This window comes from Sorex fumeus, unplaced genomic scaffold (assembly GCF_029834395.1).
Source record: "Sorex fumeus unplaced genomic scaffold, SorFum_2.1 ptg000046l, whole genome shotgun sequence".
NCBI classification, from domain to species: Eukaryota; Metazoa; Chordata; class Mammalia; order Eulipotyphla; family Soricidae; genus Sorex; species Sorex fumeus.
This window is the reverse complement of record NW_026606103.1, coordinates 9,420,257-9,437,125: the sequence shown is the minus strand read 5'-3', so window position 1 is coordinate 9,437,125 and position 16,869 is coordinate 9,420,257. Positions and strand designations below refer to the sequence as shown.

Sequence of the window (16,869 nt, the reverse complement as noted above, 5' to 3'; positions counted from 1 at the left end):
TATCTATGGCTATCAATATTGCAATTTTGTTGCCAATTTTAATCCCAGAATTGTATCAATAGTTGCTAACATTTTTATATTAAATAAAAATTTAAAAAAACAAGATTGATATACTGCTAGCAAGACTCACAAAGGAAGAGAACTGTAATAAATCTAATCAGAAATGAAAGCAGGGACATCACAACAGAAACCACAGAAATTCAAAGGAACATCAGAGATGACTTTGAGAATTTATGCCACAAAATAAGAGAACCTAGAATTAATAGATAAATTTCTGGCTGTAGTAACCTTCCAGATTAAATAAAGATGATTGGTTTTAAATAAGATCTATCACTGTCAAAGGAATTGAAATTGTAATCAGAATTCTTCCCGAATTCTTCCCAAATACAAAAGGGCTCGTCCAGAAGAATTTTCTAGTCAGTTCTGTAAAACCATTAAAGACGACTTACTACCAACCCTTTCCAGACTCTTTCTGGAAATTGCTGAACAGAGACACTACCAGTTCTATGAAGCAAATATCACCCTGATACTGAAAGCAGACAAAAAGACCACATCCCTGATGAACACAGATGCTAAGATCCTTAGCCAAATACTAGCAAATTGAATCCAACAACTCATCAAAAGATTGTACACCATGACCAAGTGGAATTCATCTCAGGGATGCAAGGATGGTTTAATATATGCTAGTTAATCACGATACACCATATCAATAAATGAAAAAATAAAAATGATCGTATCAGTAGATGCACAGAAAGCATTTGACAAAGTCCAGCACCCATTTATGATAACAAAATGAATTTGAAGAAACTTCCCTCATCGTAGTCAAAGCTAGTTATCACAAGCCCACAGCAAACATTATATTCAGTAGGAAAAAATGAAAAGTCTTCCTGCTCTGTTATCATACAGGACAAAGTTGCCTACCTTCAACACGTCTATTCAATATAGTACTGGGAATGCTTGTCATAGCAATTACTCAAGAAAGAAATATCAAGGACATCCAGATAGGAAAGGAAGAAGTCATGCTCTTACCATTTACAAATTATATGATGCTATATTCAGAAAGTCTTGAGATTACAGAAAACTTCCTAGAAACATAATTGTAGACTAAAAGTGTCAGGCTACAAAAATAATAAACAAAAGCCCATGACTTTCCTATATCTATTAACGAGAGAAGTGAGACACTTGAGAACAATTTCATTCCCAATTGTGCCTCAGAAAATCAAGTACCATTGAACTAGTTTAACTGAAGACATGAAAGATATACACAAAGAAAACTACTAAACACCACTTCAAGAAATAAAAGAGAATGCAAGGAAATGGGAACACATTTCTTGTTTTGGGATTAATAGGAGGTTTAATATCAAAATGACAATATTCTCCAAAGCATTGTACAGAAGTAATGCAGTCCCTGTAAGGATATCTGTGACATTTTTCAAAGAAATAGATCAAATACTATTGAAATTCATATAGAACTCCACTTCCCCCTTTCCCAATCCCTATAGTAACCTTTGGGAAAAGGAAGATGGGAGGCATCACTTTCCCTAACTTCAAGCTGGACTATAAAACAGTCATACTTTAAAAAGCATAGTATCACTCATATCACTTGTCCTCCCGTTGTTCATTGATTTGCTCGAGCAGGTGCCAGTAGTGTCTCCATTCGTCCCCGTTTCATGTAGCATAGCCCAGTGGCATATTGGGGCCTCTTTCAGGGTCAGGGGAATGAGACCCATTATTGTTACAGTTTTGGGCTTATCGAATATGCCACAAGTAGCTTGCCAGGCTCTGCCGTGCGGGCGGGATACTCGGTAGCTTGCTGGGCTTTCCAAGAAGGACAAACTGCATCGATCTCTTCTGGGAGCTTTGTTTTATGGTCTTTAGATCTTGGCCATTGATGAGATTACATGGTACCTGCGGCAGTTTGTGGGTGTGACTGCCAAGCTACTGGAAAGCGGGGGATCTGGATTGAGGGGGCCCAGTCCCGATCCAAGCAGGCCTGGATTCCACATACCTGGGTTCCTCTGCTGTTTCTTCATGTGTGAGGCTCATCCGAGCATGTGGAGAGTGGCCTTGAGCATGGCTGTGATTGGTCTGGAGGTTTTCGGCTGCCGAGGTTCTGTTTGGGTCAGGAAGGGAGACTTAACTCGCCTCCCCTCCAAGAGGTCCCGGTGAGGACAGCCTGGCACAGAGGCAGGAGATTCTGCATGGTAGCACTGTCATCTCATTAATGCTCAAGAGGGTACCAGTTGCGTCCCCATAGTCTGCATAGTACTGAAATAAAAATCACTGACCCTCAGATCAGTGGAATAGAGTTCAGTATTCTAAGACAGATCCTCACACATATGATCAGTTAATCTTTGATAAAGGCGCAAAAAATATGAAGTGGATTAAGGAAAGGCTCTTCTAGCAGTGTTAAAGGTAGAGGTGTTAAAACATTAAAAGCCTGAAACCCAATCATAAATAATTTTGTAATTTCTTGGTGACTGAATAAAAAAAGAAGGATGTTTTGTTTTCCGTTGGAGCACCTTACTTATTTTTTTCTTTGAAGGAATCACTGGAAATTTGAAAGCACTTCCAGTACTGTATTAGAGAATATCTACTGTGTATAATCATCATCACTGTCATCACTGTCATCCCATTGATCTTCGAATTACTTGAGTAGGCGCCAGTAACATCTCTATTCCTCCCATCCCTGAGATTTTAGCAGCCTCTTCTTACTTGTCTTTTCCCAATGATTGGAGGCTCTTTCAGGATCAAGGGAATGAGATCTGTTGTCGTTACTGTATTTGACATATCGAATACACCACGGGGAGCTTGCCAGGCTCTGCCCGTGTGTGCATGATACTCTCGGTAGCTTGCCGGGCTCTCTGAGAGGCATGTTTATATATTTTTCTCTATTACTTGTTGCCTACTGTCTGAACCCCATGAGCTATGGTGTAGTAAGAGTAGAAAATGGGTAGGTAGTGTTGTGTTCCAGAAAGCAGCCTGGAGCGTGACGGTGGTTGGGTAGTGGAGGTCGGCTGCTAGGCTGGGTCCCTTGGGGCGGGGAGGGCTCTCTCCTGCCCCACATCCGGGTGCGGGGTCTGATGGAGTGGTTCTAGGATCCTCATTTTATACTCCCGTCTGGGAGGAGCATCCTGAGTTCTGGAGGGTCTCTGATGAGATTATCTGGTGTCCGCAGGGTATGGCTTAAGGGTGTGATCCCTGAGTCATCAGAGACTGTATATAATAGGTAATGAAAATTTTTGATTTAGGGACATAATACTGGGTTGTAATTTAGGTAAAGTACTTAAGTTGGCACTATATAGGGTTAACTTTATAAGAATTATAAGTATATAGGGTTAATTTTATTTGTCAGTTCAGGAAACTTTAGAAAGTTTTGCGGTATCAGTGAGGAAAAAGAGTAAATTTAGTTTAGAATTCTTAAGACTTCAGGATTGAGGGTCTGTGGTATGGCTCAGTTCCATATAAGGTACATGCCTTTTGCACATGAGACCTGAGTTCAGTCTCTGGAACTGGTGGATAAAATTAATGGACTTATGTGCTGATAAAATTTAGAAGAGTTGATATAAAGAGACTTGATATCTGAATTAAACAATTTCAAGACTAGTAGGTTAATATTTACTAAGAAAGTAAGTATAAAAAGAGAAGCACTGTTTGGGGGGAGGGCAAGTTGTTTTTTGACTTGGAGATCACACCCAAAAAGTGGTGTTCTAGAGGTGCTGAGGGACCATGTGGTACACATGTGGATCTCCTGGAACTCCTGGAGAATGAATGCTACAGAGCATGCATTCCAGCCCTTGATCTCTGTCTTCAGATCTACATGTGCATTTTTGAGATGCTGTGAATATTAAGGTGGCGCTGTCCATTATATGGGTTCAAGCCATGCATTTGAAACCCATGCTAATATATGGATTAGTATATTAATCTGGAAATTATCAGATAAATTAAAATTTATGTAAATAAGTAGCCAGGGTGAATGATAATATGTTTGTTCTTTGGGTAACCACAGCTTGCATTCTTAATAATCATGCAGCAGTGCTGGAGTGGGATGTGAGCTTTCCACATGTGAAGCATATTTTCCAGCCCTTTAAACTTCGGTAAGAAGGAAGTTTGAAGGGCAAAAGGATAGAAACCCTGAAGGACATATTTATTTGTATGATCCTTAGGAACAGTTCTGATACATTGCTCAGTAACATAATTTTGGTGAAGTAACTGTTTTTCTTCGTATTCTTACTAATATAGTCTACTTGGCTTCAATTTTCTTTTTACATTTTAATAGGTTTGAAAGTATTTTTGATTTTTAGTCTATTTGCTTTTCCAACAAGAGAATATTCGAACAAAAGGGAATGCCTTGCCACAGAGGCAGGGTGGGATGGGGAGGATGGGGGGTGGAGGGATACTGGGATTCGTGGTGGTGGAAAATGGGCACTGGTAGAGGGATGGGTACTTAATCATAGTATAATTGAAACCCAAGCACAAAAATTTGTAAGTCTACAACTTTACCTCTTGGTTTGTGACTAATAAAAGTTAAAAAAAATATATTTAATCCCGGATTCTGAAGTACTTATTTCAGAGATATACTCCCTAATCTTAGATTGTCATGTTAAGAAAGACTTCAGTTTTGAGCACTGCGTTCTCCAGGAAAAGAGGCTCACTCTTCAGTCTCTAGGAGAGAGGAGAGGGAGAGAGAGAGATGAGAGAAATTTTGGTAATCATATCTCAGTTCCAAATGCATTACAGATTTACTGGGTCTTCTCTCTAATGTTTCGCAGTATATAAAGCTAAATTTGAATAGATCTACTGGTTGACAGTTTAAGGGAATACAGACCTCCGTTTGTGTTCCCATTTGACTCTCATGGTCTCAGGATTAATAATAGAGTACAGCCTTTTGAGATTTTATTCTGTTCTTTGGGGCAAATTTTGAGGCAAACACTTCCCTCCATAAGTAGGAAGTGCTTATCTTAGGTTACTACAATATATACCTGGATAATAATTTAGAAAATATTGTGATTATAATGAGTTTAAACTTGCATTTGAAACCAATATTCATATTTACTAAAATTTGAGCTTTAAGATTCAAAGAAACATTAAATTTTTTTCCTTTGTAGATCATCCAATTATGATGGGTTTTGAGCCCCTTGTCAACCAGAGACTACTTCCACCCACCTTCCCTCGATATGCAAAAATAATCAAGAGGGAAGAAATGGTCAACTATTTTTCAAGATTAATAGAAAGAATAAAAACTGTCTGTGAGGTGGTCAATTTACCAAATTTACATTGCATCCTGGTAAGTATGTTTAGTTTGTTGCTTTTTAGAGACGAGGGGAATTTTTGTGATAACTGAGAGATTTAGTGATAGCTAGAGGATTAAGTAGCATATATAAAAAAATGTTTCTGTGGAGCATATTAAATATATATTTAATCCTCATAATATTTTATATTAGCCATTTTGCTCATTTATGTGCAGAATATTGTAAATGAGAGTTTGAATCCTTGATTTGTATTCAAAACTTTTTCTATAAATATATGTTATATAAATATATAATATAAATATATAGATACTTTTACATAAAAATTTGATCATGGGGCTGGAATAATAGTACTGCAGATAGGGCATTTGCCTTTCATGCAGCTCCCTGGCACTGCATAATGATCACCTGAACCCTGCTAGAAGTGATCCCTGAGCTCTGAGCCAGGAGTAAGCTCTGATCACTGCTAGGGTAGCCCAAAAACCACTTGCATTTTTAAAAGTACTTATTTCTATAACCCTTGTTTTCACATCACAAACTTGTAAGACTATCTCTTCAGTTCATATTGAATTTATTTTGTCATTTTCAGTGTTTTACTGTTATAAGCAGTACTAACATGAAGTATCGTATAATACTTTAGTATATGGAGCATAAAACACTGCTGTTTAGGTACAAGTATTTTGCATATTCTTACACGGATACACATTTTGCTATTTTTTTTACCACCATGGTGATACACATAATTCCTCCCTAGCCTCTTGTACTTTTCTCTGTGAAGCCTTTCTTGTTGGTTTTAGGTTACTTCCTTACATAGGTTCCTTGATGACAAATTATATTCCTGTGTAGTCCTAGAATTCTGTTGCTAGCACTCACACTCTCACAAGCACCTCTGGGAGCCACCTTTGAGTACCACCAGGTGTGGCCCCAAATTGCCTATTTATTTTGAATTGAAAAAGATTGAAGTTAGGGAGAATAAGGGACCAAATTAAATTGTCTGTTGGAGCAACATAAAAAATTGGTTACTGTTAGAAAAAAGTATTGGTTTATAGAGTGTGAGTTCACAAAGTAATGTGTGTGCATGCATTAGGTGAGAGCCACTTTCTGTCCTCTCCAGGCCTACTCTGCAGAGACAGAGATGGGACCACAGACTAGTCAATATTAGGAGCATAGCTGCTAGCATACTTATAGAACATCTGAGGGGGGCTGAGTTATAGGATCTAGATGTGATTGGTCATCTACAGAGATAAAACATTTGACAGAGGCAATTCTCTTCAGTTTAAGGCAAAACATTTGGCAGAGGCAATTCTCTTGGGGAGATTAACACAAGGAGACACTCTGTCTCCCAAGGTCATCTACATTGTCTTTTTTTTCCCCCTCTAGTTGTATATATTGAACAATTAAGTTTATTTTTTATCAGTACTTGCAGTTGCTTGGATAAACACAGTAAGAGACAAAGATCCCAACACTTAGTTCTCTGGGCTCTGAGAGCAAGCAAGGCTTTTACCATAAATCCCAAACTAAATTTCCTCAGGCCAGTTCAGCTTGTCCTTCCCAATGGGGGTCCTGTCTGTTAAGTCATTACAACTTGCATGAAGACAATGCATTTATGCTTTCTAGACTGTCCCTTTTTGATGTGGGGGTAGCTTCGCCACTCACTTGTGTTCATCCCAGTCCAATGGCAGGACCTCCCTTTTGGGGTGTTAGGAACTATAGTAATTGAAGTCTGAGTCAAGTAATTATGACGTATGTCCAGGAGTAGATTATTTCAGAGTCGATCAACTCCCAAATATTAGGAGCATAGCTTTTATGGTCTTTCTGTGTTTAACCAAGGAACATTGCTCTATAGCAGAATATAAAAAGGCTATAGGATAAGTAGGAAAGCAGGTACAAATACATAGCACTTCAAATACAAAGCACTACGAATTCTAAGTCCAGAATTACCGGAAAGTTTGGCTTATAAGTAATCAAACTGACTTGGGGAACTGAGACAATGAGATGTAAAACACAAAGGAAAGGTTAAAGATAAACTTTAGCTAAATTAGAGATGCTAGCAAGAGCACAGGATGGGCTTCTCTGGGAGGAGGAAAAGGGGCAATTCACTACTGAAGCTTAAAACACTTTGGGTTAATATCCAACAATAGAGAATGCTTACGTATCACTGGTGGGATAATTAGGGAAAGGACAGTGAAAATTAGGGAAAGGACACACACATTTTAGTAATTAGCCTAAATAACAAAGAAGAAGTATTACAATTAAATTGAAATTTTTGGTAACATGAAGAGTTGGTAGAGTGAGAATTGTTTTTTTGTATTCCAGGTAAAGGTAAAGGTAAAGGCCCTCCCGTTGATCGTCGATTTGCTCGAGCGGGCCCAGTAACGTCTCCATTGGAGACTTTGTTGTTACTGTGTTTGGCATATCGAATACTCTCGGTAGCTTATTCCAGGAACTACTTAAAAGTCTTAAAAATGTATGTCCATTGTGACTCAACACCTCCTTTTTTTAAAGCTAAAACATTGGAAAATTGGAGATACATCAATAATGTACTAAAAAGATGTTTGTTGTATTATCCTTTGAAGTCTGTTTTAAAAATAACTTAATGAACAATGGTGACATCATCCACTCTGGATTTATGAATGTCATAATGTGGTACGTCGATTGCCTCGAGCAGGCCCCAGTAATGTCTCCTTCATCCTAGCCCTGAGATTTTTTAAAAAGTGCCATATTAAAAGCTCTTCCAGGGTTAGGAGAATGAGACCCTTGTTACTGGTATTTGTATTTGCCATATTGGGTACACCACGGGGAGTTTGCCAGACTCTGCCCTGTGGCTACATTCTGTAGCCTGCCATTTTGTCCAAAGCCAAAGTAAGAATGAGATAATAAGGTGCGCGCAGCCGCATGCTTCCGGGAGCTGGGTTTTATAGTCTCTGAGTCTTGGCCGTTGATGGGATTACACGGCACCAGGGGGCCAGTTGGTGGGTGTGACCCCTGTCTACTGGAATTTGGAGGATCTGGGTGGAGGATGCTCAGCCCCGATCCGAGCAGGCTTGGAGATGTCAGCCCCGGGACCCACATGCCTTTGTTCCTCTGCTGGTACCTTCATGCGTGTGGAGAGTGGTCTCAGCATGGTTGTGGCTGGTTCTGGAGGTCTTCGGCTGCTGGAGCCCTGATCAGGGCGGGGAGAGAAACTCAACCCTCTCCCCTCCAAGGGGCCCCGGTGAGGACAGCCAGGCGTGGGGACAGGAGACTCTGGTAAATGAGATGTGGTAAAATGAGTATTATATAGAAAAATATTGATGGTGGTTCATGCCCACCCAGGGACACCAGGTGTAAAAAACTTAGAGTAAAATGACTATTATATAGAAAAATATTGATGGTGGTTCATGCCCACTCAGGGACACCAGGTGTAAAAAACTTTGAGGGCGGCCAGTGAGTGGCCCCAACGGCTCTTTCCCGGGCCCCCCCAGAACCGTACATGAAACTCAAGTCATGTTTTAAAATATATTAACCATTAGTACATTATTGTGCACAAAAAAGATATGAGACAGACAAATTCAGTTTTAAAAAGTTTGGAACGCAGATGTCAAAATGTGAATTACAACTATTTCTAGAATCTGAAGAGTGAAAGTGCTTTCTCCTTCCTTTATGTATTTTCAAGCATTTGTTATTTTGCATAGAGGGGAAAATTTTTAAAGGTAAGGATTGACTCTGATCCCCTGAGTACAACAGGAGTGAGCTCCGAGCACAGAGTAAGCCCTGAGTACAGTCTTGTGACAAAACCCCCACCACCCCCTCCCTATCCAAGCTCCAAGTTTCCTTTTAAAATTCAGATAAGGAGTGGCAAGAAGAGAAATTAATGAAGAGAAACAGATTAGGAGCATGGAATATAATGCTTATGATGATTATGAAATAATTAGGAAGATAATTAATTAGATGAGGTAATGAATTTTATCCTGTTGTGACTGTGTAGTCACAATTAAAAAATAGTACAGATGGAACTATGAGAGTGACTGTACATGTATTCATCAATTCCGCCAGCATCAAGTGCTTTTGTCGTACTAGGCATTGTACTCTGGTGCTTATATAATGATGAACAAAAGTTTATCATTGAAATTGTCATGAGACTTAGTATGAGATAGAAATCTCATATCCTAGTTTGAGATAAAAATCAATCATAGACATGATTATAGAATTCCAGCTACAGAAAATGATATGAAAAGAACTCCCGTAAGTCATCAAAGAGGAAGAAATTAAATAAGGTAAAGCTAAGATCTGAAGATATGAGACAGGAGGTGATCAGTTTCAGGTGAAGGAAGTTGATCTTCCATGTGATGGGAAAGAAAATAAGACATTTGAGTAACTTACAAAGAAGCATAGAGGTAGGAAAGGGGGATTTGGTGAGACCAGGAAATTTGGCATGTCAAGCAAGGACACTTAACCCACATAAAGGTTTAAGGTTTTTGGTTTTTTATCATGGAACAATAGAAAATATTATAGCTCTGTGCAAGATCAGTGGGTGCAGTGACATTTTTGGATTAAGAATATGTAAAAATCTGACTGCATTGTAGAAAGAGATTATGAGGGGATCAGAGTAATCGATTGGATAATTTAAAAATTTATTTTTTATATCCAAAGGTGAGAGAATTGTAACTTGAATTAGAAAAATAGCTGTGAGATTTAGCTCTGAATGAGCTTAAAGACATAGATAACAGTTCTCAATAAGGTATTTTGTTTGTTTGTTTGTTTTTGCTTTTTGGGTCACACCTGGCGTTGCACATGGGTTACTCCTGGCTCATGCACTCAGGAATTACTCCTGGTGGTACTCAGGGGACCATATGGGATGCTGGCAATCAAACCTGGGTCATCTGCGTGCAAGGCAAATGCCCTACCCGCTGTGCTATTGCTCCAGCCCCTCAGAAGGTGTTTTTGACAGATCTAGGCACTGTTCATTGAATAGGGGAAATTCTCAAAGAATTTCTTTGATAGACAGTGAGGGTCTTGGTGAAGTATAGGTGCCTTTGAAATAATTTAAGTAGTGATATTGAATAGGTGTTGACTATAAAGACAGAGTTTAAAGGTCTGTGCTAGAATCATAATATTGTGGAATTATAGGTAAGTAATTGGAGCATAAAAAGGTAAAGGTAAAGGCCCTCCCGTTGATCGTCGATTTGCTCGAGCGGGCCCAGTAACGTCTCCATTGGAGACTTTGTTGTTACTGTGTCTGCATATCGAATACGTCACGGGTAGCTTGCCAGGCTCTGCCGTGCGGGCGAGATACTCTCGGTAGCTTGCCGGGCTCTCCGAGAGGGGCGGAGGAATCGAACTCGGGTTGGCCATGTTGGCTGCGTGCAAGGCAAACGCCCTACTGCTGTGCTATCGCATACATGAATATTATTTTGAGGAAAATATATAATATGAAAAAGTATCTATAACTAAACTTTAAATCTGGAGAACAGGCTGAATGTTATCCAACAAGGAAGACGCTTTTAAGTCAGTTAAAAAAAATTTTAAAGAAGAAATCATATGCTACTAAGAAGCAAATAAAAGTCAAAAATGTTTGTTTTTTTAGTGATTAGAGCCCTGAGCCCTGATTAACATGTGTTGAAGATGAGTGGGAGTTGAATTATAAAGAGGTGCAGCCAAATTCCTGAAAAAATTTGACTGAGAGGGTGGCAGTCAAGAAAGAAGGAAATGTAGGATCACACGGCAGTCTTTTCTTTTTAAAGATGGGAGGAACACTGTAAGTTTCCAAAGGGGAAAAGGTTTGATGGGCCCATAGGTGGGACTCGAGCATTTGGTGGCGGAGAGCTGCCTCCCCTGCCCAACCCCCAGGCCAAGGACTGGGGAACAGAGAAACAGGGACCAGGCCCAGGGCTGGTCAATAGTTGGTTTATTTCTCTTCTCCCAGATTTAGTCCAATCTCTTCCTTTATGGCACAGTCATTGTATAGTTTTGGTCTTAGTCCCAGTCATCCTAGTCCCATTATCCTAGTCTCCTGGTAGTCTGAAAGTCCTCTCCTTCATTATATCTTCTTCCTTGTCTTGATGTAGTCTCAGAGTCGTCTCTCGTTGTTAACTTTCTAGTCCCCAATGTCTAGTCCTCAGCATCTAGTCCCAAACATCTCATCCTGACTTTTTCGTCCCCAACATCTAGTATCCAACGTTTTCAGCATTTCCTCCTCAGCATCTTCAATATCTGGTACCCTCTGACCCCTTACAGCATAGTTATATAGAAATCATGAAGGGTGGGGATACAAAGCTGGGGTTGAACATTATCATAACAACAGACAGAAGTAAAATCTCCTTCAGGAGACTAACTCAAGGACAAAATCTCACTTGAGGATTTAGCACTCCAGATTACTAGGAGATCCACTCAAGGGCGGGATTCCATCCAAGGGCATATTGCTTTTTCCTTTCCTCAGCTAGTAATCCATTTAAACAGTCATAGTAAATTTACTTTTTTATAGTATTTCTAGTAGTGTAAAGTAAAGGTAAAGTAAAGGCCCTCCCGTTGATCATCGATTTGCTCGAGCGGGCCCAGTAACGTCTCCATTGGAGACTTTGTTGTTACTGTGTCTGGCATATCGAATACTCTCGGTAGCTTGCCGGGCTCTCCGAGAGGGGCGGAGGAATCGAACTCGGGTCGGCCATGTTGGCTGCGTGCAAGGCAAACGCCCTACCCGCTGTGCTATTGTAGGGCTGGAGCGATAGCACAGCAGGTAGGGTGTTCGCCTTACACGCACGCGGCCCACATGGCCGACCCGAGTTCGATTCCTCCGCCCCTCTCGGAGAGCCCGGCAAGCTACCGAGAGTATTCGATATGCCAGACACAGTAACAACAAAGTCTCCAATGGAGACGTTACTGGGCCCGCTCGAGCAAATCGACGATCAACGGGAGGGCCTTTACCTTTTACCTTTACCTAGTAGTGTAATTTTGTATGAACAGAGTATGAGATATATTAAGCTTAAAGGTTGTCTCTTCCTGGGTACATCTTGCTATATATCCCAGACCACAGTCCTCAAGCCAGGTTAGTCTTTCCTAACCTAAGCAAGGTCTTGATTCAGTTACTTCTTTTTGGGTTATGACAGGGTTTTGTCCATGACCATGTTCTTAACATACAGTTAAATATTATGGCACTTGGCCTGGCCCATTTAGATCTACGGTAGCTCACAACTTGCCCTGGGTCCATCTAGTCCCTCATTGAGACCCTGCTCTTGGAATGCTAGTAACTAAGGGGAACTGAGGCTTACGTAAATATGTATGCCCAGGAGTAAATACTATTTTGTCTCTTTTTTTTTTTTCCTTTTTGGGTCACACTCGATGATGCTCAGGGGTTACTCCTGGTTCTGCACTCAGGATTTACTCCTGGTGCTGCTCAGGGGACCATATGGGATGGTGGGCATCGAACCCGGGTAGGCCATGTGCAAGGCAAACGCCCTACCCGCTGTGCTATCACTCCAGCCCCAGTAAATATATTTTTTGGAGTCAATTTACTACCATGTTACAAAGCATAGCATAAACTGTCTTCTGGTGTCTGTACAAAAAGGACATTGCTAAATAAACCATGCAAATGGCATAAAGGAAAGAGACAATATAGGTTTATTAGTACTTGGCGGAATTGGGTATGCCTCAGTTGCACTGTTGTGGGAGTGGCTCAATAAACCATAAGCTTCCTGGGAGAGGAGCAAGGACAACCCAGTGTTATCCAACAGAACTTGACTCTTTAGTTGTAAATCCTTTGGAATTTTTATATCTAAGAGAGAAAAAAATGGGGTAATTGATGAAGCTAAAAGGAATAGAGTTTTAAATGTAGGACGACTTCTGTTGTTAGAGCAGCCAAGGAGAAAATCTGGATAGCGATGTGAGGTCAAAGTTGAGGGATTTCAAGTTTGCTGTGTTGAGTCCAGTGCTAGTCATTGACCTTGGTGGGAGGTGGGTTGCAAATCAGTGCTGAATACTATGTTCCACAGTAGGACTCTCAGTGGGGAAAAGTACCTATTCTTTTCAGTAGTGACAAATGAACAACAACCACCACTATCTCTATTTCCGGATAAGGAAGCTACAGGTTCCATATCTTTTGCCCTCTTTCTATGAGTCTACAGCAAATTTAAAGGTGTTCACAAGCCTGTCCTTGGTGAATAGACCCCAATACAAATGTTAAAATGTGTACAATTGTACTTAACCCCAAAATTTGAATGATGAAGTAAAATATGAAGATGATATAACTACTGTCCCATTGTAGCTGTTGACATCTCAGTGTATTTTGTTTGCTTGTTATTTTTGTTTTTTTTTTGTTTGGGGCCCAATCTAGCAGTGCTCAGGTTTTACTCCTTGGTTTGCACTCAGGATTACTCCTAGAGATATTTGCGGTACCATATATGTGGTGTTGGGGATTGCACCCAGGTTGCTGTGTACAGATCACGTACCCTACCTGCTGTACTGTATCTCTGGTTACTTGGTGATTTCTATGATGTAGGCGGTAGACTCTTGCCATTAGTTATAATTATTGTTGCAGTTATTTTCATGCTATGCTAATTTAATATTAGTGCCCACAAAATATTATTTGCCAGTCAAAAATACTGGTCTGTGATTTAGATAGCTCAAGTATTAGAGCACATGCTCACTATGTGTGAGCCCAGTTTGATCCCTCGCACTACCTAATCCACAGTACTGTAAGATGTAAAGGTGGCTCCTGAGAACCACTCATTGTGATCCTGGTGGTCCATGAACTGTCAGGACTGAGCATAGAGCTGTCAGGCTTTGTCAGAACTGTCAGACAAACCAGGCTTTTGTCACATCTGTAGGCTGAGCATTGCTGGGAGTGGTCCTTATTAAAAAGAATATGGCTAAAATTACTTTCTTTCCCATTGATATAATTAGATGAATGATGTTAAATATTTCTCATATTTCAACTACATCGAATGGGCACCAGTAATATCTCCATTGTGAGACTTGTTACTGCTTTTGGCATATCAAATACATCACAGGTAGCTTGCCAGGCTTTGCCGTGCTGGCTGGATACTCTCGGTAGCTTGCTGGGCTCTCCAAGAGGGGCGGAGGAATTGAACCCGGATTGGCCACATGCAAGGCAAACACCATACCCGCTGTGCTATTGCACAATGATAAGTAAATAATTTTCCAGTGATCAAACAAAAAAAATACATTTTTAAGTATTTGAGTAACACCTGGTGGTACTCAGGACTTATACCTGGCTTTGTGCTTATGGATCACTCCTGTGTGCTCAGGGAATCATAGCTGGGACTAGAGATTGAACTGGGATCAGCTGTGTGCAAGGCAAGTACTCTCATACTGTCTCTCTGGTCTCCAGCTTTTATTTAATCTATTACTAACAGTGCTTTTTATCTTTCAGGATTTTTTCTGTGAATTTAGTGAACAGTCACCGTGTGTTCTTTCAAGATCTCTATTACAAGTGAGTTCTACTTAGTATTGAAATATTTTTAATATAAAATTATTGTTTTATTGAAAATACAACAATTTGAGCTTTACGTTAATACAGTACATAGAGGACATTTTATAATATTAAGTGTTGATATAAGACAGGAATATTGAAATTACTAATTTAAAAATTGCTTTTAAAAAATAGAAAAATCAAACTCAAAACATGCTGGAAAAATGAACTAATGAAAAAGAAACTGGCAAAATAAGAAATAAACAGAGAAATACCACCAAATCAATTAATGCAGTCAGAAGCTGGTTCTTGAAAATATCAGGTTTGTGAATCTCTAACCTTTAAACAAAACAAGGGGAATAAGATGTAGACTGCTAATATTAGGAATGAAAGACAAAATGCCAACTAGAGTCCTGCACATGCTAAAAATATAAATACCACCATGTCCATGGATTCAAAACCATTGGTGAAATGACTTAAAGAACTCACTCCGGATGAAATAGATAACTTGATTAATCCTATAGTTACTAAAGAAATTTAATTAACACTTTCAACAGAAAGAATTGCTAGTCTTTTTCTACACAATCCCTTTATAAGAGAAAAGAACATTCACAAGGCAAGCATTACCTCTACGAAACCAGGTGTTACAAGCTTAGAAAACTATAGACCATTGTGGAAAGAAAAAGATATCTTTAGACCAATATTCATGACCTATATAGAAAAGTATTTTTATATTTAAGCTATATCAAAGGATAAGGCACTTTCATATTAAATCCAGTAATGCATTAGAAAATAATCAATAATAAACATATGGGTTATATCTTAGGAATGCAAGGCTGGAAATGCAGGACTGGTTCAGCATTTGAAAAATCAGTTAATGTAATTCATTATATAATCTAAAGTATTAGTAGATTAAGAAAAAATATTTGGCAAAATTGGGCATCCATTCATGAGTAATAATACTTAAATATTTAATAAAACTATTAACAGGACTTTGTTGAAACGCCTTTTAATCCCCCAGAAATCATGTGCAAAAAGCTACAGCTAAGATAACTATGAAAGATTAAATCTTCTTTGTATTGAAAAGAAATCAAAAATGTGTATTCTCAGCCTTCTATTCCTACTCAGTACACTGCTGCATTTTGATAAATGACAGGAAAAAGAAAAGGTATATGATTGAGAAAGGTTGGAAACATGCTGTTTACATATGCCATGTTTTTCTGTGAATTGTAAAAGAAACTTAACAGTTCATCTGTGTACTTTCGTCAAATACACAGAAATCAAAACCTTTAAACAGTATTATAACATAGAGACACTGATTTATAATATATACCTCAAATTTACATCTTTCTTAAAAATATATTAAAGAGCCACACCCACCTCCTGATGCCCTGCTCTACCAATTCACAACAAATCTCCAAGGACATACAAGCCAGCAATTAAAATTTTTGGACACATTGTTCCCCAAGTTGAAAACTCTTCGGAGGGATGTGCACTAAGTTCTTGTCCTGTTGAAACCCTGGCAGCTGCACCCACACCCCACTGCTGCAGCCATATCAAGGGCTCAGTTCACCACTTCTCTATTATCTCTGCAGAAAGACCAAACTGTGAAAAATCTTTGTCAACTCATTGACCCAGACCACTAATCCTGTAGTCTGTGGACTGCATATACTCCTCAATGCTGATATTCCAATAGGAGCACACCAGATTAAATGGGAGAGTGACATAGAAGCCAGTTAAATTCATCAAATAAGGACAATAAAACAGAACACTCAACTAGCAGCAAACTGTTTAGTAAATCCTTAGACAAGGACTTAGCCCCCCGGTAGATAAAACAATTTTCACTTAAAAATTGATTTTAAACTTATTTTAATATTGGAGCTTTGTTTTCTAATCTTCAACTCATTATATCAACCACTTGAATTTTGTCAGCATTAAAAAAAATTAAGCATCAGGGATGTGACACAATGTTAGGTCAAATCCCAGGTGTGATTAAAAAATTAATAAAACCATAATCACAAATACATTAAAATGGAAATTTTAATAAAAAAAAATATAATACAGTAACAAACAAGTGGAATAATTAAGTATAAATTTATAAGATCTTAGGGTTTTTTTGTTTGTTTGTTTGTTTTGGCCATACCTGGCAGTGGTCAAGCCTTATTCCTGGGTCTGTGCTTAGGAATTATTCCGGCAGACTCTGAGAACTCTGGG

At 39.2% G+C, this 16,869-nt stretch overlaps 1 protein-coding gene across 2 annotated transcripts in view; it reads left to right on the top strand.

Moving 5' to 3' along the window:
* Positions 1 to 16,869, top strand: part of NAA35 (N-alpha-acetyltransferase 35, NatC auxiliary subunit) — a 76,417-nt gene that overhangs the window by 32,781 nt on the left and 26,767 nt on the right. For both annotated transcript variants that reach the window (XM_056122538.1, XM_056122536.1), the window contains exons 12-13: positions 5,109 to 5,287; positions 14,617 to 14,676. In XM_056122538.1, the coding sequence (XP_055978513.1) occupies positions 5,109 to 5,287; positions 14,617 to 14,676 (239 nt within the window). The remainder of the gene's footprint in view (positions 1 to 5,108; positions 5,288 to 14,616; positions 14,677 to 16,869) is intronic.